This window comes from Heterodontus francisci, chromosome 1, assembly GCF_036365525.1.
Source record: "Heterodontus francisci isolate sHetFra1 chromosome 1, sHetFra1.hap1, whole genome shotgun sequence".
Classification (NCBI taxonomy): domain Eukaryota; kingdom Metazoa; phylum Chordata; class Chondrichthyes; order Heterodontiformes; family Heterodontidae; genus Heterodontus; species Heterodontus francisci.
The window spans coordinates 270,976,255-271,002,630 of NC_090371.1; the positions used below are offsets into that span (position 1 = coordinate 270,976,255).

The 26,376-nt window shown below is 41.7% G+C and overlaps 1 protein-coding gene across 2 annotated transcripts in view; it reads left to right on the plus strand.

Moving 5' to 3' along the window:
* The window catches only part of helq (helicase, POLQ like), a 55,238-nt gene extending 28,862 nt beyond the window's left edge, over window positions 1-26,376 (plus strand). For both annotated transcript variants that reach the window (XM_068044821.1, XM_068044830.1), the window contains 9 exons: window positions 1,358-1,499; window positions 9,448-9,552; window positions 13,452-13,677; window positions 14,331-14,488; window positions 16,615-16,713; window positions 21,739-21,912; window positions 23,220-23,333; window positions 24,002-24,136; window positions 25,847-26,376. In XM_068044821.1, coding sequence (XP_067900922.1) covers window positions 1,358-1,499; window positions 9,448-9,552; window positions 13,452-13,677; window positions 14,331-14,488; window positions 16,615-16,713; window positions 21,739-21,912; window positions 23,220-23,333; window positions 24,002-24,136; window positions 25,847-25,954 — 1,261 coding nt within the window. In that variant the 3' untranslated portion in view covers window positions 25,955-26,376. The remainder of the gene's footprint in view (window positions 1-1,357; window positions 1,500-9,447; window positions 9,553-13,451; window positions 13,678-14,330; window positions 14,489-16,614; window positions 16,714-21,738; window positions 21,913-23,219; window positions 23,334-24,001; window positions 24,137-25,846) is intronic.

The window sequence follows — 26,376 nt, forward strand, 5'->3', positions numbered from 1 at the left end:
AAAACTGTTTGAAGTATGTCTGTGTGTGTATATCAATTCTTGCTAACACTGTAACAATGAGATGGATGGTTAGATTACAAATAATATGCTGAATTATCATTGAGCACATTGCACCTACTCTCTGACTTCATCCAAATGTCAACCCAGCAATCTTGGATGAGTGGAAATGCTCGGAAGGGAAAGAAAGCTGGAAAAAAACTATTCTGTACTTACATTGGTTTAAAAATTTGTATTTACCCAATCTCAAAATGATGAGTCATGCTGATTTCTGTTGGTGAGCGTGCCCTCCTAATGTCTTTCCCAAGTAATTTCCTGTGAATGCAGACAGTGAATGCCACCAAGCTATGGAAGCCAACTTGGCATAGTCTGATCCCATGCTTGTCTGGCATCTGCACACTTGCTTTTCTAGAAGTGATCACTAGGTACCAATATCGGCATTCCCTGTATCAGTTCAAGCTGACAGCAGCTAATTCAATACCGATCAGGTACTGAACATAACTGTGCTACACATAAAGGATGATGGGGTTGTCTTCTGAGGAAAGCTTGAGCAGGTTGGCCTATACTCATTGGAGTTTAGAAGAATGAGAGGTGATCTTATTGAAACAAATGATTTTGAGGGGGCTTGACAGGGTAGATGTTGAAGGATGTTTCCCCTCTAGGGGAATGTAGACTAGGGGGTACAGTTTCAAAATAAGGAATCTCCCTTTTAAGACAGAGATGAGGAGGAATTTCTTCTCTCAGCGGGTTGTTAATCTTTGGAATTCTCTTCTCTAGAGAGCAGTGGAGGCTGGCTCATTGAATATATTCAAGGCTGAGTTAGACAGATTTTTGATCTACAAGGGAGTCAAGGGTTATGGGGCAGTCACAAAAGTAGACTTAAGGCCACAATCAGATCAGGCATGATCTTATTTAATGGCGCAGCAGGCTTGAGGGGTCAAATGACCTGCTCCTATTTCTTATGATATTATGATCCACTGAGCACTGGGACAAGCAGCACTTGAAGCAAACTCAGCAGCTTAGCACAATAACTGCACCATCGGTAATGGTAACCCCACCCAGCAAAAATAGTGGCGTTCTACTTACACCCACAGAAAGCAGTAAATTTAAAATAAAAAAGACTTTGTGTCCACTCCAGGTGTGAGTCACGACTGAAAATCAGTTCAGCATCAGTTTTGGGAGAGCTTGGGACAAAGTGTTGGGGAAGAGGAAACCTTAGGCTGTGAGGCATGAAACCTGCAGGCCTAGACTGGGGAGAGAGAGCTGTTTGAGCAAGTTACTGTCAGGTGTTCATTGAGACAATCAATTGCTAATAGTCCAAATTGTTCCAATTTTGCTGCTTTTATTTATTTTTTTCAAGGGTTATTCTGCGATCACCTTACGTTGCCAGAGATTTCCTAAAGAGAAGTCAGTACAAACAGATGGTTGGTAGAGCTGGCCGAGCTGGTATCGATACAGAAGGAGAGAGCATTCTGATAACACAAGAGCAAGACAAAAAGCTGGTAATGTCATTAAAAAATTACATTTTACTGTAATGAAGGCTACATATGCATGCACAAATTGTATTTTGGGTGCACTCTATGGTTTCACATCTATAGTTATGTTCAAAGACTAATCCCCAAAATCCAAATTGAAAATATATGTTTCAGTTAAGCTGCAATTCAAAGCCTCAGACAGGACTGGGAGATCAGCATTCCTCCACACTGCACCCCGCTGAAAAAAATGGATAGGTTATATATTCTCAAATTGTCACTATGCAACTGTGGGAAAGGCACATGGGAGACTGTCATTAATTGGTTAATTGGAGACAGAGAGTTGAGATGAGGGTTTTTTTTCTCTGATTTACAGGATATGACTATTGAAATTCCCAAGGGATCTGATCTAGGGCCTCAGATATTTCACTATATATACACTAATGACTTGGATGAGGGAATAGAGAGTTGAATATCCAAGATTCCAAATTATACTAAGAGGGACAGGAAATTGCGTCGATGGGAGCAGGAAGTTACAAAGGGACATTGAAAGGCCGGACACAGACAAAGCGAGAGAGGAGCAGGGAAAAATCATAAAGTGACATCACAATCGACAGTGAGAGCAGGGAAACAGAGAGCCACTGGGGTCAGTATACAGATAAGCTTTTAATTTAATTTAAATCAAACATAGCATAACACTTGATCGATTTATTAGCATATAAACTAAAAGCTAAAGCGAATTTTATAATTTATAATAGAGTGAGAGAGAGACCAGTAGTGAGTGTATTAGTTCAAATTAGGACAATTTAATACATAAGCTGTATTAAGTATCATTGGAGCTTATCAGTATCTGTAAGGTTTACTAATAGTAGTAAGGTTTATTAGTATTGGCAAAGCTTTATTATCATGGGTAACATCTATTAGACTCAAGGAGTGCAGATTAAAAACTGAGTGTGGAGATTCGAGTTTGGTGAGTGGTGAGTTTGGTGAAGGGGGCAGAGGTTTTCCATTTTTCCTTTTTTTTATACTCTTTTAACCCTTTATTATTTGATCTTGCTTCGGTGCAGTGGAAGGAGCGGTTTGGTGAGTACCTGGTAAGCTGTGACATCACAGGCAAGCGGGTAGGTGATTGGTTTGGGAAGAAGCTGCCTGTTTGGTGAGTATCTGATAAGTGATTAAGGTCCATTCTAATCCTAACATTTAAAATAGTAAAGGAACTAGTGGTAAGCTTAATAAAATATATAATAAAAGGAAAATAAAATAAATAATTGAATAAAATAATTAAGTAGTTAATTAAAACACATTAAGGATGGCAGGACAGGTGATGTGTCATGGCTGCAGCATGTGGGAGCTTCTAGATGCCAGTGTGATCCAGGGCAAACACGTCTGCAGTAAGTGTTTGCGGCTCGATGAGCTTCAGCTCAGAGTCATTGAACTGGAGTCCGAGCTGCAGACACTGCGACACACCATGGAGGGGGAAAGTTATCTGGACACTTTGGCCGGAATTTTATACCGCCCCAGCGGGTCGGATGATGACATGGGGGCGGCATAAAATTGAGCGGCAGGCTCCAGGAGGCCTACCTGCCCTGATTCCGCCTCCGGACAAGTTTACGGCAGTCAGGCGAGGGGAGGGGGCTGGGAAATGGCCCGCCTGCCTGAGGCCAATCAAGACCCTTAAGTGGCCATTTAACGGCCACTTAAGGGCCCTTGCCCGCCTCCACGGGTATTTTACCCATGGCAAGCGGGTGTGCTGGGAACATGAAAGGCCACCGAGTGATAGCTGCCAGCTTTTCCACGCCCCGGGAGGGCGGGGGGGAGGTCATGGCAGTCGGGCACGGTGTGCCCGATTGAGGGTCACCCCCGCCTTCCAACCCACCCCCGGGACCCAAGACACCCCCCTCCCCCCAAACGACCACTCCAGCCTTACCATGGAAGGACCGATCCCCCTGGTGAAGCATGCCCCTACTTACCTTCCCTCCTCGATCCATGGCGTCGGTTGGGCTGCAGTCCCAGCAGTGGCCACCGCTCCCGGTGGCGCTGCTGGGACTAAGAGCTGACGGCCGCTGATTGGCCGGCAGCTCACTGAGGTGGGACCTCCTTCCTCAAGTGGGTGGAAATTCCGCCTCGGACCAATTAAAGCCCGGGGACCCGTAAAATACGGGACGGATCCCCAGGCTAGGCGGAGGTGGATTCACGTCGGAGTCTGGCTCCCATCCATCCACTGTAAAATTCCAGCCTTTGTACCAGGAGGCGGTCACACCCTTTAGGATAGGGTCTTCTGATTTGGTTAGTGGTCAGGAACAGGAGAGTGTGGCTGTAGCTGAGGCAGCTAAGGGGACCCAGACGGCAGGAGTGCAGGAGCCTCAGCCTTTGTGATTGTCCAACAGGTTTGAGGTTCTTTCAACTTGTTTGGATGAGAGGGGGGCTGCAGGGTGGATGAGCAACCTGACCATGGCACCATGGTACAGGAAGCCATTCAAGTGGATGGAGAAAAAAGGAATGTAGTGGTAGTAAGGGACAGTATAGTTCGGGAGATTGATACTGTTCTCTGCAGCAAAGAGCGAGAGTCCAGACGGCTGTGTTGCCTGCCCAGTGCCAGGGTTTGGGACATCTGCTCAGTGCTGGAGAGGAACTTCTGCTCAAGACTGGAGAGGAACTTACAGTGGGAGGGGGAGAATCCAGTCATAGTGGTTCATGTAGGTGCCAACGACATAGGCAGGACAAGGATAAGAGGTTCTGTATAGTCAGTATGAGGAACTAGGCACCAAATTAAGAATCAGAACCTCAAAGGTAATAACCTCTGGATTATTACCTGAGCCATGTGCAAATTGGCATAGGGCAAATAAGATTAGAGAAATTAATGCGTGGTTCAAAGACTGGTGTGATAGAAGTGGGTTTCGGTTCATGGGGCACTGGCACCAGTACTGGGGAAAGTGGTGATTGTACCATTGGGACAGTCTACACCTGAACTGTGCTGGGGCTGGTGTTCTAGCGAGCTGCATAACTAGGGAAGTAGGGAGGGTTTTAAACTGAATAGTGGGGGCAAGGGATCAAATTTGGGAACATATGGTAAATCAAGGAGTAGAGACAAGGCAAGAGAGAAAGGTATTAATATGGGAAGTGATAAACAAACTGTGACAGGAAGGGACAGACTGTACAAATCTAAGAGTAAATCAACAGATAAGGCTAGAGGTTACAAAAATAATAAAAGGAGAAAACTAAAGGCTCTGTATCTGAATGCAAGTAGCATGCGAAACAAAACAGATGAACTGAGAGCGCAAATAGAAATAAATAAGTACAATCTGATAGTCATTACGGAGACATGGCTGCAGGATGACATAGATTGGGACCTGAATATTGAAGGGTGCATGGCATTTAGGAAGGACAGGAAGCTAGGAAAAGGTGGAGGGGTAGCTCTGTTAATTAATGATGGTATTAGTGCAATAGAGGGGGAGGACCTAAGTTCAGGAGACTAGGATGTAGAAGCAGTTTGGGTAAAGATGAGAAATCATAAAGGCAAGAAGTCACTTTTGGGAGTGGTGTACTGGCCACCTAACATTAACCACACTGTAGGATGGGGTATAAAGGAAGAAATAATGTCAGAAAGGTACAGCGATAATTATAGGGGATTTTAACTTGCATATAGACTGGAAAAATCAGATAGGCAGAGTAGCCTAGGTGAGGAGTATATAGAAAGTTTTTGGGATAATTTCTTGGAACAATGCGTTCTGGAGCCAACCATAGAGCAGGGTATACTAGTCCTGGTATTGTGCAACGAGATAGGATTAATTAATGACCTCAGTTAAGGCGCCCGAGGTAGCAGCGATCATAATATGATTGAATTTTTCATTTAGTTTGAGGCAGGGAAGAATGGGTCCAAGGCTAGTATTTTAGACTTAAATAAGGACAATTATATGAGGGCATGAAAACAGAGCTAGCTAAAGTGAACTAGCAAATTAGGTTAAGGGATAGCTCAATAGAGATGCAGTGGCAGACATTTAAGGGGATTTTTCAGAATACACAGAATAAATACATTTCAATGAGAAAGAAAAATTCCAAGGTGGGACCCACCATCCATGGTTAACTAAAACAGTTAAAGATAGCATCAAACTTAAAGAAAAAGTCTATATTTGTGCAAAGGTGGGAGGCAGGTCAGAAGATTGGACAGAATATAAAAAACAGCAAAGAATGATGAAAAAATTGATAAGGAAGGTAAAATTAGAGTATGAGAGAAAGCTAGCTAGAAATAAAAAGACAGTAAGAGTTTCTATAGATATTTTTAAAAGAAAAGAGTTAAAGTGAGCATTGAGTAGAAAATGAGTCTGGGGAATTAATAATGGATCATAAGGAGATGACAGATGAATTGAACAGATACTTTGTATCGGTCTTCGCTATTGAAGATACAAGCAACATCCCAGTATTAGCTGTAAGTCAGGAAATGGAAGGGAGGGAGGAACTCAAGAAAATTACAATCACCAGGGAAGTGGTATTGAACAAATTGTTGGAGCTGTGGGCTGACAAGTCCCCGGGTCCTGATGGACTTCCTCCTAGGGCGTTAAAAGAAATGGCTAGTGAGATAGTTGATGCATTAGTTTTAATTTTCCAAAATTCCCTAGATTTAGGGAAGGTTCCATTAGATTGGAAAATAGCGAATGTAACTCCTTTATTCTAAAAGGGAGGGAGACAGAAAACAGGAAACTACAGACCAGTTAGTTTAACATCTGTCTTAGAGAAAATGTTAGAAGCTATTATTAAAGATGTCATAGCAGGGCATTTAGAAAAATTCAAGATAATCAGGCAGAGTCAACATGGATTTGTGAAAGGGAAATCATGTTTAACCAATTTATTGGAGGTCTTTGAGGGAGTTACATGTGCTGTGGGTAAAGGGAACCAGTGGATGTATTGTACTTAGATTTCCAGAAGGCATTTGATCAGGTGCCACGTCAAAGGTTATTGCAGAAAATGAAAGCTCATGATGTAGGGGGTAACATATTGGCATGGATAGAAGATTGGCTAGCTAACAGGAAACAGAGAGTAGGCATAAATGGGTCCATTTTCTGATTGGCAAGATGTAACGAGTGGTGTGCAACAGGGATCAGTGCTGGGGCCTCAACTTTGTACAATTTATATAAATGACTTGGATGAAAGGACCGAAGGTATGGTTGCTAAATTTGCTGATGACACAAAGATAGGTAGGAAAGTAATTTGTGAAGAGGACATAAGGGGGCTACAAAGGGATATAGATAGGTTAAATGAGTGGGCAAAGACCTGGCAAATGGAGTATAATGTGGGAAAGTGGGAAATTGTCCACTTTGGCAGGAAGAATAAAAAAGAAGCATATTATCTAATTGGTGAGAGATTGCAGAGCTCTGAGATGAGGAGGGATCTGGGTGTCCTAGTGCATGAATCGCAAAAAGTTAGTATGCAGGTACAGCAGGAAAGCTAATAGAATGTTATTGTTTATCATGAGGGGAATTGAATACAAAAGTAGGAGCATTATGCTTCAACTATACAGGGCATTGGTGAGACCACATCTGGAGTACTGTGTACAGTACTGGTCTCCTTATTTAAGGAAGGATGTAAATGCATTGGAGGCAGTACAGAGAAGGTTTACTAGACCAATGCCTGGAATGGGCGGGCTGTCTTACGGGGGAAGATTGGACAGGCTGGCTCTGTATCCGCTGGAATTTAGAAGAGTAAGAGGCGACTTGATTGAAACATATAACATCCTGAGGGGGTCTTGATAGGGTGGATGTGGAAAGGATATTTCCCCTTTTGGGAGAATCTAGAACTAGGGGTCACTGTTTAAAAATAAGGGTTCACCTATTTAAGACCGAGAAGGAGAAATTTTTTCTCTCAGAGGGTCGTGAGTCTTTGGAGTTCTCTTTCTCAAAAGGCGGTGGAAGCAGAGTAGTTGAATATTCTTAAGGCAGAGGTAGATAGATTCTTGATAATCAAGGGGGTTGGAGGTTATCGGGGGTAGGTGGAAATGTGGAGTAATCAGTTCAGCCGTGAACTTATTGAATGGCGGAGCAGGCTCAAAGGGCCGAGTGGCCTATTCCTGCTCCTAATTCGTATGTTCGTATGAAAGACTAAGCAAGTGGGTAAAACTGTAGCAGGTGAAGTTCATTTTGGAGAAGTGCGAGATCATCCACTTTGGATCCAAGAAAGACAAATATTTTCTGAATGATGAGTGACAAGGAGCTGTGGAGGAGCAATGGAGTTTTAGGTGCCTACCTACACAAATCACTAGAAGCACAGTTACAAAAGTAAGCAAAAAAGGCTAATTAAGTTTTGAGCTTCATCTCAAGGAAGTTGGAATTCAAAAGTGAAGTGATGCTTCATTTTTGAAGAACTCCATCTGGATTGGGCACCAAATCTCAGGAAGGATGTATTGGCCTTGGAAGGGGTATAGTGCAGATTAACCAGAATGATACCAGTGCTTAAAGGATTAAATTATGAGGCCAGGTTGCATAAACTGGGCTTGTAGTTCCTTGAGTGTAGATTGTTTAAGGATTGTTCAGTTAAGGTGTTTAGGTATTTAAAATGATAAAGGGATTTAGTATCGTAGATATGGAGAAACTCTATGACTCTATAGTGGGGGTTTCCAAGACAAGAGGGCAAAATCTTCAAATTAGAGCTAGGCCATTTTTCACACAAAGGGTAGTGGAAATCTAGAACTCTCTACCCCAAAAAACTGTGAATACTGGGATTTAATTGAAATCTTCAAGACTGAGATCGATAGATTTTTGTTAGGTGAGGGTATTATGGAATTTGGAATCATGGTGGGAAAATGGAGTTGAGGTACAGATCAGTCATGATCAAACTGAATGGCAGAACAGGCTTGAGCGGCTGAATGGCCTACTTCTGTTTTTATGTTCTTACTTTTAAATGCAAGCTTTATAGTGGAAGCTGAATTGTAACAATGTGCAGCTCTAAACTAATCTAAAATACCTTCCTCCTATTTAAAACTTTTGGCCTGAAGCTTCTGCTAGATTGCACTGTTTTCTTTAGTGCAATTCGCCAAAATCAGTCAAACCAGTGCCAAAGTTAGTAGAATTTCAAGCACAAATTATGTCCAGCGAAAATTGAGTTTCCGCGATCTGTTGAGCTAGTTCAAAAAACATTGTGCTAGAAGCTGGTCCCGTCTACAAAACTAGTCACGCCCTCAGATTGAGGCAGCCTCCATTTCTGGGCCTTCAAGGAGGCTTTTAAAATTAAGCATTTTTTTAGGTGCAAGGACACTAATTAGTACATTTAAAAGTTTTTGAATATAATTTGTTTTAACTTACTAAGAAACTGATTACTGTACATCAATATAACTAGAAAATGGTTCTGTATAGATTTTTTTCATCATTTTCAGTTATTTAAAATTGGATTACTCAGAAGGTAGACTAGACCCTAATTAAGAATGCTTTTTTTGTGAAACCCATTTTCAGCTGTATTAATCAAACTGCACCAAGTTACCACTCTTAAATATATCAAGGAATACTTTTTAAAGCAATTCTCAAAAAAACTATGTTCTAAAATGCTGCTCGATTGCACCGGTTCATGGCAGATTTTACATTTGGTGATATGCAAATATGTTTGAGCAAAAACTTGAGTGAAAAAAAAAACACTTCTCAAAACTAGCACAATTTTGGGCACAATTTGCCTCCGGATTGTCAATTGTGCCCAAAGCATAAACTCCATGCCATTTTTATCCATGTGTTTTTTTACTATTGAGAGACCTATCCCTAGGTCAGTGCTTTACTAACTACCAAGCTGGTTAACAAGAGGTGCACATAAGGAGCTTGAGTTGACTCAACATCTTCCTTTATCAGGAAAACTACATTGATGTCTCCCGCTGAATGGCTAACCAAGGTTGGGAATTGTGGAGGATCACAAATCACAACTCCAGTCACACATACATTGTTACATGGTGCTTAGCGTTTATCAAATTGTGACAACTTGTATGTTTTTGCATCTTCATCTACAGGTTACAGACTTAATAAGTAGACCTCTAGAAGGTTGCTACAGCAATCTCATTCATGACAATGAAAAAGGAATTAAAGATTTGCTGCTATCCCTGATTGGGCTAAAGGTACATATCACATACTGTAAAAATGAAACAGTATATGGGCACTGTTCACTTAAATTAGTAATAAATCATAACAATTTCCATTTTTTTTCCATCTGTCCAGTCAAACAAAACCATGTTCTTGTGAGGAGATGATAAGAAGCAATAGTCCAGTATTTACATCATGGATTACTTGTGTGCGGAATGGTTAATATATCTTTCCTAAGTTCCTCTCTCTGTTATTTTAGCAGAGGCATTTACCCATTTAAAATAAAGAGGTTATCATCTTGGCTAAAATAGTGAAGAAAGGAATGTTAGGTTAATGTCTTGCACCCTTGTGAATGCTATAGTTTTCTTAAGGGTTTTCTTTTGCTTACAGCAGCTGTAAAGGCAACAGTTGATTAACTACTGTACTCCATTGCAAGTCCATGTACAACACATCAATAGCATTGCCCTCATCAACCCTCTCAGTTACCTCCTTAAAAAACTCCAGCAAGTTAGTTAAACATGATTTTCCCTTACGAAATCCTTGCTGGCTTTCCTTAATTAACTCGCCTTTGTCCATGTGACTATTGATTTTGTCCCAAATTATTTTTCCTAAATGTTTTCCCACCACTGAAGTTAAACTGACTGGCCTGTAGTTGCTGGGCTTATCTGTACACCCTTTTTTGAACAAAGGTGTGACGTTTGCAATTCTCCAGTCCTCTGGCACCACCCCCGGGTCTAAGGAAGACTGAAAAATTATGGCCGTGCAATTTCCTCCCTCACTTCCCTCAGTATCCACTTTTAAGTACAGACAGCCTACCTAATACTTGCTCTTTATCAATTTTAAACCTCTCTAGTGTCTGACTTACCTCCTCTTTCAACATTGCATGGGTTGCATCTTCTTCTTTGGTAAAGACAGATGCAAAGTATTTATTTAATACCTCAGCTATGCCCTCTGTCTCCATGTGTAAATTCCCTTTCTGGTCCCTAATCAGCCCCATTCCTCCTTTTACCACCCTTTTACTGTTTATATGTCTATAGAAAACTTTGGGATTTCCTTTACAAACATACAAATTAGGAGCAGGAGTAGGCCACCCGGCCCCTCGAGCCTGCTGCACCATTCAAAAAGATCATGGCTGATCTGATTGTAACCTCGACTCCACATTCCCGCCTACCCCTGATAACCTTTCACCCCCTTGTTTATCAAGAATCTACCTACCTCTGCCTTAAAAGTATTTAAAGACTCTACTTCCACCGCCTTTTGAGGAAGAGAGTTCCAAAGATTCATGACCCTCTGAGAGAAAAGATTTCTCCTCATCTGTGTCTTAAATCTGTGACCCCTTATTTTTAAACAGTGAACTCTAGTTCTAGATTCTCCCACGAGGGGAAACATCCTTTCCACATCCACCCTTTCATGACCCCTCAGGATCTTATGTTTCAATCAAGTCGCATCTTACTCTCCTGAACTCCAGCAGATACAAGCCTAGCCTGTCCAACCTTTCCTCATAAGACAGCCCACCCATTCCAGGTATTAGTCTAGTAAACCTTCTCTGAACTGCTTCCAACGCATTTACATCCTTCTTTAAATAAGGAGACCAGTAGTGTACACAGTACTTCAGATGTGGTCTCACCAATGCCCCGTATAACTGAAGCATAACCTCCCTACCTTTTGTATTCAATTCCTCTTGCAATAAATTATAATATTCTATTAGCTTTCCTAATTACTTGTTGTACCTGCATACTAACCTTTTGCGATTCATGCACTAGGACACGCAGTCCCTTTTTCATCTCAGAGTTCTGCAATCTCTCACCATTTAGATCATGTGCTTCTTTTTTATTCTTCCTGCCAAAATAGACAATTTCACATTTTCCCACGTTATACTCCATTTGTCAGATCTTTGCCCACTTACTTAACCTATGTATATCACTTTGCAGCCTCCTTATGCCCTCTTCACAACTTACTTTCCTACCTATCTTTGTGTCATCAGCAAATTTAGCAACCATACCTTCAATCCCTTCATCCAAGTCATTTATATAAATTGTAAAATGTAAATTGGCCATCTCTAATTGTGCTGAGAAGGTGATTGTGGAACTTCTCCTTGAACTGCTGCAGTGCTTGTAGTGATGGTGCTCCCACAATGGTGTTAAATGGGGAATATCAGGATAGTGACCCAGCAACAATGAAAGAACAGCGATATGTATCTGAGTCAGTTTGTCAGTGACTTTGAGGGGAACATAGAGCTGATGGTGTTCCCATGACATTGCTGCTCTTGTCTCACTTGGTGTTGAGGTCACAAGGCAGGGAAATGTTGTTGAAGTAAGCTTGGGGAGTCACTGCAGTGTGGACTGTAGATCGTACACTAGTGGTAGAGGGGTGGATATTGAGTCCAGTGGCCGGGAGCCAATCAAACAAACCACTTTAGCCTGGTTATTATTGAGCTTGTTGAGTGTTTGAGCACCTTTTCCATCCAGGAGAGCAGTGAGTGTCCTAGCACACTCCCGACTTAAGCTTTGAAGATGGTGGAGAAGTTTTGAGGTGAGCTATTCATCACATTGTACCCAGGCTCTGCCATACCCAGGAAGCCATGGTGTTGATATGGTTGGTTAAGCTTCTGGTCAGTGGTCACAGTGATGTTGATGGTGATGTTTGGAGACTTTTAATCGTTTGCGGGAGGTGGGTGTTGCTGGCTAGGCCAGCATTTATTTCCATCCCTAATTGCCCATGAGAAGGTGGTAGTGAGCTGCCTTCTTGAACTGCTGCAGTATTTTGTGTGTAGGTACACCAACAGTGCTGTTAGGAAGGGAGTTTCAGGATTTTGACCCAGCCACAGTGAAGGAATAGCAATATAATTCCAAGTCAGGTTGGTGTGTGGCTTGGAGGGAAACTTGGAGGTGGTGGTGTTCCCCTGCAGCTTCTGGTAGAGGTCACGGGTTTGGAAGGTGTTGTTGAAGGAGCCTTAGTGAGTTGCTGCACTGCATCTTTTATATGGTGCTGTTGAAGGTCAAGGAGAAATTGCTAGACCTTCTTGCAGTTTGCCTACTGCCAAATTTAAGCTAACTAATCTATGTTTAACTGGCTTTTCCACTTCCTTTTTGTTATAACGTAACTGTAATATACACATTGACTGCCAGATCAGTAGCAACCAAGTTCAACAAGAATTGTTCAACAAGGATTATTGTCTGAACAAAAGAACTAAATATTTTGCAACATGAGATAAGATTGTATCTTTGTCAGCTATATAGAAAATGGTAGTTCAGGTTATATTGCTTTTCCAGCAGAATGAAGGAATCACGGCACCTCATTGTCAACAAAAATGAAGTTGTTTGGGGATTGAGCAGGGGAACTGAATTACTTGTTTTAATCACTGAAAATCACACTGAAAATACTGTTCAAATGGTGTCTCTGCATAACTATAATATTGGTAGCATTATGTTATGCTCACACAATAAAGCTTTATTTTTAAGGATTTATTATTTATGTGGCTTGTGTATGGGAAGAATGTCTGTACCCCATTGACTTTGTTTTTGTTTAAACTATTTGTGTCCCAATTGGATATCATACTTAGTTTAATCTTGATTTAAGCTGTCTACCTCATTGTGGTAATAGAACACTTAGGTTTTGCTTTGGGATGAAACAGGTTTTAATATTATTTATTAATTATACACTGAGACTTCCAAAATCTTTTCAGGTTGTAGTTGTAAACAGCGCATTTATACAACAGTTAAGATTAACCGTTTGCGGTATGTTATGTTAAATGGCTCATTCAGTTGTTCTAAAGAATCAATAGCTTAGTGTGTCAAATTGCTATTTTCTTCTGTTGAAAACCCAAATAAAAATGTTGTGTGATGTGTAGCAACATTGTATCATTTTCAGTTGTTTAGAAATTGGTAGTTCAGATTACCTGTTTACCTAAATTTGTATTATTTTCCCTCCAAAGATTGCCCAGACGCTTGATAAAATTGTTGAGTTCATGGCTGGCACTCTGCTTGGTGTGCAGCAGCAACACCTCTTCAAAGGGAAAAGCTTTTTGGAAGTCATAGAACAGGCACTGGAACCGTTGATGGAAAAAGGTTTAATAAAGGGAAAAATATCAAGTAGTAGCGATGAGGAAGAAATGTGCCACAAGCTGGAAGTCACAAAGTTGGGTCATGCTACTTATAAAGGTGAGCCAGCCACTCCCATTTTGAGCTACTGACCTCTCGCTTATTTGGCAATACCTAAAAATTTTAAATCTTGGATTTGAAGTGCAACGAACTCACTTTTGTGAAAGCATTCTTTTTCCTTTAAGGAGAATGTTCTTTTGACAAGCGTTGTGCACTTAACTGAGTCTTCACTGGATAGGTTTCCTACTATATAATAGTCTGGATCTGCTGTACATATTTAAGTCTCTGTGCATAAGAATGTAAGAAATAGGAGCAGGAATAGGCCATACGGCCCATCGGACCTGCTATACCATTCAATAAGATCATGCCTGAACTTTTACATCAATTCCACTTTCCCACCCTATCCCCTATCCCTTGATTTCCTTAGTGCCCAAAAATCTACTGATCTCAGTCTTGAATATACCCATCGTCTAAACATCCACAGCCCTTTGGGGTAGAGAATTCCAAAGACTCACAACCCTCTGAATGAAGAAATTTCTCCTCATCTCAGTCCTAAATGACTGACCTCATCCTGAGACTAGTTCTAGACTCTCCAGCCAGAAGAAACAGCCTCTTTTCATCTACCCTGTCAAGCCCTCTAAGAATTTCATACATTTCAGTTAGATCACCTCTCTGTACTGGAAAGGTTCTCTGATATATTTGTTTGTCTCTAGGATCAATAGACTTGGCTTACTGTGATACTTTGAACATGGACTTGAAGAAGAGTTTGGAGGGATTAGTGCTTGGTAACTATCTTCACCTCATCTATCTGGTGACACCCTATGATATGGTATCCCAATGCACTCCAGATTGGATGGTCTATTTTAGGCAGGTAAGGCATGAGGATTTGGTGTACCATTCACGGTTACACAGACACTATATTTGAATCAGTATCCACATCTCAATACCTACTCGTTATTCATAAGGACAAAATTGAACAAAATGTCTGTGTGTTCTTCAGTTAAGTATCGGGAACAAGAGACTTTGAAAAACTAAAGCAGCGTTTGCTGCAACAGAGAAAGTTAAGGGGGATCTAATAGGAATTTTGAAAGGTTTGAGACATAAGTAATGAATTATTTTCACTGTTGAGTTGGGAACAAGCGGGTTTAATGTTAGGATTACTAAGCGAAGTATAAAGGAAGAGTTTGTTCATTCAAAGCAATTTTAGAACATGGAATGCTGTACTGCTAGTGGCTACTGATGCCAAATCAATAGGATTTAAAAAGGAATCGGATAAACACTCCAAGAAAAATATTAAAGGATACAGAGAAAGAGAAGAGAAATAGGATCAGAGTAAGTAACTTGTGTAGCTGGCACAGGCACAATGGATTTCTTATTTATTGAAATGCCTCAATTCTACAGTATCACTTGATGCAGTATTACCATCTGAGAGAGTTCAGGAAATCCACAGTTGTACACTTCAGACAGCTGATGGAGCTCATAATTTTTCTACACTTGTACATACATATTCCATGAAGATTATAGTTTGGATAAACAATTCACAAAGACATTGACACATTGTTGTAGCATTTGCAAATGTTTTTCACTGAGCATTACTGTGCATAATACCTTAGTTTGAAAGAACTAGCAGTCACCATTAGATGTCAGAATTTCTTAAAGCTTTGCTGTGGGTCCAATGTGAGAAGAGGAGTTGTGTACCTTTTTATTTTTATAAATGTTTGACATTCACTACATAGAAATACATAGAGGTTACAACACAGAAACATTTGACCAAACCAGTCTATGCTCGACATTTACGCTCTACATGAGCAAATCACAGTTACCCATCCTGTTTCAATGTTCCTTCATCCACCTATCAATCTAATCTTGAATAATGACACAGTTTCTGCCTCAAACACTCATGGACTCATAGATAAAATATGGGTACTGGGTGAGGTACTAAAGGGTGAACAGTCCCTGAATAAGCTTAACTCAACCTAAGTCAGGAGAAAGGGAAAAAGTAGAAAATTGGGAGGAAAATTACTGCCATTTTTTCTATAGCCTCGCAACGTCCACAGCCTGATCCCCACATCCTTATTATCGCATCCATTGATTTGACTGTGCATCATTAAATAACTTGCTTCTTTAAGCCTGCCATCTAGCTATTGAACAACAAAAGGAACTTTTGTGGACAGTCGGTGTGTAGGCTGTGAGCTGCTCAAGAAATAATGTGTGGAGAATATAAATGTGGGTATACACACACAAATGCATGTGTGTAAAGGGGAGAGAGAGGCTCAAGATATGGATGATGATATCTGATACCTGTTGTCAGGACCAATTACTCCAGTTTTACTCTAGTTTAAGTCCAGTGGCCAAAAGCCCAAAATCCTGAACTAACAGTATCAAATGTAATGTCGTAATGAGGCTGCTCTCGTCTTTTCTCACAAACTGCTCTGTTATTTCACAAGAAGGAATACCATCACCATCAAGTTCCCCTTCAAATCACACGCTATCTTGACTTGAACATGTAATGCTCTTCATTGTCGCTGGGTCAATATCCTGGAATTCCATACGGGAGCATCAACACCACATGTACTGCAACAGTCCACGGAGAAAGCCCCACCACTTCCTCAGGCCAACTAGAGATGGGCAGTAAATGCTGGTCTTGCCAGTGATTCCCACATCCCAAGAACTAATCAAAAAAAAATAAGATTCCACTCAACATTATTGGAAAACTTCAAACATTATAGAGTAGAAATTATATTGGCAGTATTGTATGAACACTTGACTCCCTTGTACCAGATTGCTCTCTCACTTACAGTAGTCTGTGTATATACTTACAATTTTATTGAGAGATCCACTGCACGTCCAAATTTTAGAGCCCGTTATCAGTGTTTTTGATTGGGCTTTTGTTGTCTCTTTGGCCCTGGTGAAATGCAGAGAAATATTTAATCTTGTGATAACGTTACAGCAGTTTGCTGAAGAATAATTTCAACAAATATTTTATTCTAATTCTAGTTTCATCAGTTGGATGTAGTTGAACAGAAGGTCTTTACCACTGTGGGTGTACCAGAGAGCTTCCTTACAAAGAAGGCGTCTGGTCAAGCAGTCAGGAAGGTAAGACTAAAGTCTGCCCTCTTGAGATGTATTAGGAGATATTGCTCTTGCATCCAAGCAGGCTAATTTCCCCTTGTTGAGAATCCAGTGCCTTTGTCCTTTGTGAATTCCTCACAAAAGTCGATTCCCGAAAGTTTAAAAGAAGATTTTCCCCAACCTTTCTCACAGCCAGAAAAAATATGCTCTAAAAGTTCATCTCTTTTGGCACTTTATTTGTTTCAGATGGTCTCGCTGCTGATACTGTAAGTTACTAAATCACCATATGACGAGGTTTTTGTAAGGTGTCAACCTTGGCTCAGTGGTTGCACTCTCACCTTGGAGTTAGAAGATTATAGTTCTAAACTCCACTCTAGAGTACTGTCTTTCAGGTGAGACATTAAACCAAGGCCCAGTCTGCTCTCTCAGATGGATGGCACTATGTAAAGAAGGGGAGGGAAATTCTCCCAGTTTCCTGGCCTTCAACCACCATCACGCAAATAGATTTTCTGGTCATTTATCTACTCGCTGTACATGTGAACTTGCTGTGCACAAATTGGTGCAACATTTACCAACATTACAGCTCAAAAAGTACTTGATTGGTTGATAACCAGTACAATCAGTCAAGTCCTTGGGACATTTCACCATATTAAAAGTGCAATATAAATGCAAGCTGTTATTGTAAAGTGCTTTGGGATGTCCTTTATTTCTTTTTCTTGAAGTGAACAGTTTGAATACAGTCCAAAGGTCTATATTTTCAAGGCGCTTGGGGAAAGGTGTGTCCAGTGTTTCCTCTAAGCTGCTCATCCGCGCAGCAATCCAGATATTCCCATGCAGGCTGCACATGTCAGCCCCTTTAAGTTACCGCACATTCAGAGCCCCTCAAAAAAAATTAAAGGGCCCACACGCTTAAAAAAAAATCACCTGCACAGTACAAAAAAAAATTAGAGGGTACATTAGGCATTTCTGTACTGCTACTCGGCTGCCCAGACTCAAACTGAAAACCATTGCATAGTGTTACAGTGAATGGCGTATTACAAAGAGAAGTGAACATGAAAGATCTCATAGAACTCAGAGAATAATGAGATCTCCTAGTATTGTGGCCAACATTTCTCCCTCAACTAATGTAACAACATATTAACTGATCATTTATCTTATTTGCTGCTTCAGGGACCTTGCTGTGCACCAATGTGTCACAACAGTGACTGTATTTCATCAGTTGTGAAATGACTTAGGATGTCCTAAGGATGTGAAAAGCTCGATTTAAAATGTAGTTCTTTCATCCTTAACCAGGGATTCTTACAGAACATGGTTTCTCCTTTGTTGAAATTCAGTTTTGTTATGAAATAAATGGTCTCCATCCCTAACTTATTGACTTGGAATTCAGATCTGAACTGCCACACAGTTCAGGGGGATTAAGAGGAAAACTGCAATGCTGGTAATTGGGTTTCAACCAATAACAGGCTATAGGAATTCACCTTCTAAAGGAAAAGGATTATTGAGATTTCCATAACATTTGAAAACTAGAGTAATCTGTAATACACCCATTGCAATTCTATTTTACTAAGCAGGATACAAATACACCCCAACTAAAATAATACATGACCCTCAATTTTAGTTATGATCAGGATACAACTGTTACATGACTTCAGATTGTATTTTGCCAGTGTAGAATAATTTGATTGACAAACATTGAGCATTTTCTGTAGAGTGGTAGGATAACAGCACTAACAGATTTGGTTTTCTTAAAAGTGCTTAGGACAATAATGTAATTAGTGCTAATATCAAAGGCCTAATAGTCAGAGTGTCCAGGTGATCTTCCCAAAGCATATGTCGGCCGGGATTTTACCCAGGAGATGGGGGTCTCGACATGCGGAGAAAGCGACATTGGGAACACCGTGTTGCCTGTTCTGTGGGAAGCCCGCTGAATCAAGTGCCAATTAGGCACCTAAGTGGACATCAGTAGGCCTTCCACGGGATCAAGGACCCTAGCGACGGAAGTCCTACCCTCCGAGCTGCCAATCAGAGACCGGCAGTTCGGTGGAGCACCTACCCCAGGCCTAGGGGCGGCACTGGACCCAGGCCACAATCAGGTCAGAGCGAGAGGGGTCTCACAGGGTGGGGGCCACGGGGGAGGGGGGTGTAGGGGGCTCGGTAGCAAGGGCAGGGAGGTGGCTGTCAGCAGGCCCTTCATTCCTGATGCCGGGTCCCTCGTTCAGGCATTAAGTGCCTTTTAACAAGGGCCACCCCCCTCCCCCGCCACTGGTGTTGGAAAGCAGCCCGCACAGTTTTTCCTGCTGTGCTTCGCCTGCAGCGACAGGGCAGCCCACCACACGGCTAATTGCGGCAGAGGCATTAATTGCCCAGTTAAGGACTTCAATTGACGGCAGGGAGGGTAGGTCGTTCATAGGTCTTCCCGCTCCGGACTTAATTTTGGTGGAAGCGGGAAGGTGCAGGCTCCCCCCCCATCACCATCCCACCTGATTATATGCTCTCCCTGCCTCCAAACCTGGTCGCAGGGAAGAGCATAAAATTCCACCCCCACCCCCCCACCCCCCCCCCCGTAAACTCAGTGGACATAATCTGGCTTGACTATTTACTCTTATGTTTGCTTACAAATGAGAATAAAAGCACAAATCAATATGTTATGAACAAAAAAAATTAAATCAAAAACAAGAAATGCTGGAATCACTCAGCAGGTCTGGCAGCATCTGTGGAAAGAGAAGCAGAGTTAACGTTTCGGGTCAGTGACCCTTCTTCGGAACTGGAGTTCTGAAGTTCCAAAGAAGGGTCACTGACCCGAAACGTTAACTCTGCTTCTCTTTCCACAGATGCTGCCAGACCTGCTGAGTGATTCCAGCATTTCTTGTTTTTGTTTCAGATTTCCAGCATCCGCAGTATTTTGCTTTTAAAAAAAAATTAAATGTTGAAATTGAATCACCCTCAGTAGCTGATATCTCTAACATTGACTGCTCATAAATTGAGTCCCAGGCTTTGACCAGGCTCTAGCTTTTAGTTAAAATTTCAGCTCAAATTTGAGTTTTAATACTTTGCAGTTGATTCAAGTGACTTAAATATTCAGTTTTTGGTGTCTAAACATATTCCTTTTTTTGTTGTGGAATAAGATTCTTGTATCTAATTCATCTCTTTTCCACACCGTTACCGCTGGTGTCCCTTATCCTTAGGCCCCTCCTATTTCTCATCTGCACACTGCCCCTTAGCAACACATTCCAAAAACACGTCAGTTTCCACATGTACACTGATGACAGCAGCTTTACCTCACCACCACCACCTCTCTCAACCCTTCCACAATCTCTAAATTGTCAGACTGCTCGTCTGACATCCAGTACTGGATGTGCAAAAATGTCCTCGAATTAAATATTGGGAAGACTGAAGTCATTGTCTTTGATCCCTCCATAAAACTTCACTTTCTCACCACCGACTCCATCCCTCTCCCTGACAACTGTCTGAGGCTCAACCAGACTGTTCGTAACCTTGGTCTCATATTTGACCCCAAGATGTGCTTTCAACCACATGTACATGACGTCTCTATTGCCAATATTTGCCAGCTTGGTAACATCGGCCTACTCCACCCCTGCGTTAGCTCTTCTACTACTGAAACCCTCATCCATGCCTTTACCTACAGACTTGATTATTCAATTGCACTCCTGGCCAGTCTCCCACATTCTACCCTGTGTAAACTTGAGGTCATCCAAAACTCTGCTACCCTTGTCCAAACTCGCACCAAATCCTCACTGAGCTACTCTGGCTCCTGGTTAAGCAACGTCTCAATTTTCAAATCTCTCCTTGACCTGCGCCCTCCCTATCTCTAATTTCCTCCAGCCCCACAATCCTCCGAATTATCTGCACTGCTCCAATTCCGGTCTTCTGAACATCCCCAATTTTTCCTCACTTTAACATTGGTGATTGTGTCTTCAACTACCTAGGCCCAAGCTCTGGAATTGCCTCCCTTCACCTCTGCCTGTCTACCTTGCTTTCCTCCTTAAAGACACATGCATAAAACCTACCTCTTTGACCAAGTTTTTGCTCGTCTGACCTAATATTGCCTTATGTGGCTAAGCATCATATTTTGTTTTATAATGGGCTGAATTTTACGTCGCCCCAGCTGGTCGGATGGTGGCGTGGGGGCGGCGTAAAATTGAGCGGGAGGCTCCGGGAGGCCTACACACCCCGCTTCCGCCTCCGGCCAAGTTTACAGCGTCAGGTAGGGGGTGGGAAATGGCCTGCCCGTCCGAGGTCAATCAAGGCCCTTAAGTGGCCACTTAAGGGCCCTTGCCCGCCTCCATGGGTATTTTTACCCGTGGCAAGTGGGCGTGCTGGGGACGTGAAAGGCCGCCAGCGATAGCTGCCAGCCTTTCCGCGCCCTGGGGGTGGGGGGGGCGGTCATGGCAATCAGGCACAGAGTGCCCAATTGAGGGCTGCCCCCACCTCCCAACCCACCCCCGGGACCCCAAACGACCACTCCACTCTCACGAAGAAAGGACCAACCCCCCTGGTGAAGCATGCCCCTAATTACCTTTCCTCCTGGATACATGGCTTCGGCTGGGCTGCCATCCCAGCAGTGGCCACCACTCCCAGTGACGCTGCTGGGACTAAGAGCTGCCGGCCCGCTGATTGGCTGGTAGCTCACTGAGGCGGGACCGCCTCGGGACAACTAATGCCTGGGGACCCATAAAATGCGGGACAGATCCCCGAGCTGGGCGGAAGCGGGTTCGCCACCAACTTTCACGTCGGTGGCGAATTCCTGTCCGTCGAAGGTAAAATCCAGCCCAATGTCCCTGAAGTGCCTCGGGACATTTTATTACATTAAAGACATTTAATATAAATACAAGTTGTTGTTTCTGTTAACAATGTGACTTACTATGTATATAAATAAACTTTGTACAGAGAAGTGAAGTTTATAGTTCATGACATATCCCATTCAGGAGCAGGATAGCATCTCTACAGACTATCACTAGAACATAATTGCTGAGAAGTACAAATGGTTGTGTCAGTTGCAAGTATTCTATTGCAATTTTCTTTCTGTAGACTGTAGATGGCTTTGTCGTAGCCCGGTTCTACCTATCCTTGGTGCTGTACTCCCTTTTCAAAGAGATGAACATGTGGGCTGTGGCACAGAAGTTCAACATGTCTCGTGGCTTTATGCAAAGTTTGCTGAGTTCAGCAGCAGCTTTCTCCTCTAGTGTGCTGCATTTCTGTGAGGTATTTGTATAACCTTTATTTAATATTTCCAATTTACTTTTTTCTGTAATCGAAAATCTTCTGTAATGCACTAAGTGCATCTTCATTGATAAACTTCAAAGATTCCTGACAGAAGTAAAAGAAATCTAATTGTAAAGAGTGAAAGAACTAGAAAATAACATCTTAAATTCCAACCTTTTAAACAACATTATGAGCAACCTAGTCAGCCTATTTAAAAAGAAGTTTGGACATCATATATTCTGCACTTTTTGGCATGTTGTATTTTAACACTGCCTGTACTTGCTCTTCTATGAGTCCTTGTTGGGCAGAACCACATTGGGACAGAATTTTCTTTTTTGATCAGCAGATCAGCCATGATTTAATTGAATGACATAACAGGCTGGAGGGGCTGAATGGCGTACTCCTGTTTCTATGTTGCATTAGAGTATAAATTTATTTTTATTGCCATGAATTTTTAGGAAGCTATTCAAAAAATAACATAAAGCACTTAATATCATATATCTTTGCTGTAACATGCTCCAAAAACACCAATGCTGATTATATTATTTTTATACATTATATATACAGATTTAAGGGCTTGGGCAAGAGAGGCAGGGGGGATGTGAGGAAAAACTCTTTTACGCAGGGAGTGGTAATGACCTGGAACTCGTTGCCTACAGTGGTGGTGGAAACAGAGTCAGTGAATGATTTCAAAAGGAAATTGGATGGGCACTTGAGGGAAATAAACTTACAGGGCTACGGGGCTAGAGCTGGGGAATGGAACTGATTGGATTGCTCTGCAGAGCAATTTAGTGGGGGAATTCCAAAGCTTAGGGCCAAGGCAGCTGAAATTACAGCTACCATGGTGGAGCGATTAGAATTGGAGATGTGCAATAGGCCAGAATTAGAGGAGTGCAGATATCTTGGAGGGTTGTAGGACTGAAGGACATTACAGTGATAGAAAGGGGAAATGCCATGGAGAGGGTTGAAAACAAGCATAAGGATTTTAAAATTGAGGTGTTGTCAGTCCGGGAGGCAGAGTAGGTCAGCAAGCACAGGGGCGATGGGTGCGGGTTAAGATACAGGCGACCGAGTTTTGGATTAGCTCAAGTTTATGTCGAATGAAAGATGGGGGAGACTGACCAGGAGAACATTGGAATAGTCAAGTCTAGAGGTAATAAGGGCATGGATGAGAGTTTCAGGAGTAGAGGAAAGAATTTCAACAATGGTGTTTTTGGTTCATCTTATGCACATATATGCATATATACATAAAGTATAGTGCTTGTTTTTAACTAAGATTGATTTAAATTTTGTTTTACTGTCTACAGGAATTAGAGGAGTTCTGGGCATATCAGGCTCTCTTTACAGACCTTACTTATAAACTGTCATACTGTGTGAAACCAGAACTTGTCCCCCTTATGGAAGTATCAGGCGTCCTAGAGGTTTGTAGATCTGCAATATTCTTTTTCTAAAATGCTGCAGTTAGTTATAAGACCAGGATGAAATTTTCTCAGCAAATTAAGTATCTGGCACATTTGGTGATGAGGTATTTGTGTTTGGACATAAAGGAAAAAGCAAAGCTTGGAGACACGGGGTTATTCTACCCTGTCAGGTGAAAATTGGAAGTACTGGAAAGGTGATATGAAGGAGAGAGGAAAAATTGCACAGTAGTTAACTTTCCACACTGCTAAACAATTGTTTTCAAAGGCATGAATTTACTGTCTATGTGCATGGCCAGAGGCTCAAATGTGCTGACCAAAATCACAGTACAAATGCAGGGAACTAAACGGAGGGTGGAATTGGAATAAAAATGTCAAAAACAAAGTAACGTTTTTCTAAAATGACTACATTCTAGCACACTACGGTAGTTGTGTAAGTAACAGCAGGGATACACTTGAAACATTAACTTGTTTTTTCTTTCCACTAACGCTGATTTGATCTGCTATGTATTTCCAATCTGTCAGGTTTTTCGTTTAGTCATCCAATTGCAACTCCTCATAAATCAACATCCTTTATGAACTCCAGTAAAGCTGATTAATAGTCAGAAAAGCATTAATATATTAGTAATGTGTAATGCTGTGTGTAATTATTTAACTGTTTTGATTTGTAGGCTCGTGCTCGACAGTTGTACAATGCTGGTTATAAATCTTTGTCTTATCTGGCTAATGCAAACCCTGAAGTGTTGGTCAAGACTATTGAACATATGTCCAGACGCCAAGCTAATCAGATTGTTTCCTCTGCTAAAGTAAGCACCATTTTCTAGCTTCACGTCATTGTTTGGACTATAATTAATATTGTGATCAGTCGAGTACTTTGGTTTCTCATTTAAGTAGATATGAGTGTGGAATGATGCTTAAGGATACTGTTGCCATGAAGGAGTACCACAATGGCAGACATATAGTTCTCCTGTCACTAGTTACACTCCCAGTTATAAAGGAAATGACCTCAGGAGTTCCAATGACATCACAGGTTTGCATTTTTCTGTAATTCCTACATCACAACAGTGACTTCGCTTCAAAAGTACTTCATTGGCTGTGAAGTGTATTGGGATATCCTGAGGTTGTGAAAGGTGCTATATGAATGCCAGTACTTTCTTTAATTAGCCACCTCTTGCTCTGAGCAGATAAATGCATGAACCCAGCTTTCCCACACCTATGTGCTTGTGTCACATGCAGCCAAATGCACCATGAGCACCTTCACATTTATTCCCAAGCTCTGCTATAACAAATTTGGATGTATTATTTCAAAGTTCCATCTCCATTCCAGAACATCATGGTGTTGTGCTACTAAATAGATAAGCATTATGTGATTTTATGATGCACATGGTTCTCTGAGATGGAGTTCTTTCTTTCTTTTGGGCCTCCTTATCTCGAGAGACAATGGATACGTGCCTGGAGGTGGTCAGTGGTTTGTGAAGCAGCGCCTGGAGTGGCTATAAAGGCCAATTCTGGAGTGACAGGCTCTTCCACAGGTGCTGCAGAGAAATTTGTTTGTCGGGGCTGTTGCACAGTTGGCTCTCCCCTTGCGCCTCTGTCTTTTTTCCTGCCAACTACTAAGTCTCTTCGACTCGCCACAATTTAGCCCTGTCTTTATGGCTGCCCGCCAGCTCTGGCGAATGCTGGCAACTGACTCCCACGACTTGTGATCAATGTCACACGATTTCATGTCGCGTTTGCAGACGTCTTTATAGCGGAGACATGGACGGCCGGTGGGTCTGATACCAGTAAACTAATAATTATACACAGTTGCTGATTTCTGACACATTGCTGAGTCACCTTTTTTGAGCCTCAGCAGAGATTGAGCAGCCAAATCTGAGTGAGGTTTGGTTACTGCAAAATTAAGATGGCTGCAAGTGTATGTGCAGCATAAAAAAATCTAATGTAATAAAGTCCTTATTGTATGAGCATGAGAAAAAATACAGTACCCTCTCCCAGGGAGAGTCACCCTCAGTTTACAGAGGCGTGGAAACAAGTTGACTGCAGGTGAAGAAAGAATAGTGGTTCCATATCTGTACTGAAAATGGGTTAAATGTGTGCTGAAGTTTGAACGTTTGTACCTACATAGAGGTCAATGATTCAAAGAATAGGATCTCAAAATAAACTGAACCTCTAGTCAGACTCTTTCTAATTGCATTTACCCCATTGTAGCATGCATTAAAAAGGGGAAACATTTTTAAACCAAATCAATAAACGAACCCTGCAGTTGTCCACTTGCAAAAGTACAGTTGAGAAAAGCCCAAGTTACCAGCATTTGCAATACTGTGTTCATTGTAGGAACAAACACTGTCAAGATCATTCGGGGGGTTTGAATTAACTTTGTCAGTAGAACAACGTGATGAACAGTGTAGTGAACATCAAAACCTGTCTCGTCTCTTCACAGATGCTGACTGACTTGTACATTTCCAGATTTTTATATTTTTATTTTAAAATGATGCTTAATTGTTATCTGTTTACAGATGCTGCTAAATGAGAAAGCTGAAGCTTTACAAGAAGAAGTAGAAGAGCTTCTGAGACTGCCTGATGACTTACCGCTACAGTCTGTATCTGCTGATACTGCCCGTTGATATCCTACTACGGCCCGTATCTGCTGAGACCGCCCAGTGACTTACTGCTACAGACTGTATCTGCTGATACTGCCCGTTGATATCCTACTACGGCCCGTATCTGCTGAGACTGCCTGGTGACTGACTGCATCAGACTGTCTGTATCTACTGCAGACAATTACATGATTGTAACTGCATTAGTGGTTGGACCAAGTTTTAGATTAAATAGCCTATCTTGTTGAATGATTTAGTAGAGCAGTTGTCTGAGTGCATAAATACAACCACTTGAGATATGTAAACCACAGTCCACAGATTTGTTAGTGTAGAAAGAGTGTTGAAGTACCATCAAGTAAATAATTAGGTTTGTTTATTCAATCCTTTATATACATTCCTTTTATAAAAGTACAAAAAAGCAAGTGCAATAAAAGACTGAAAATTTCTAA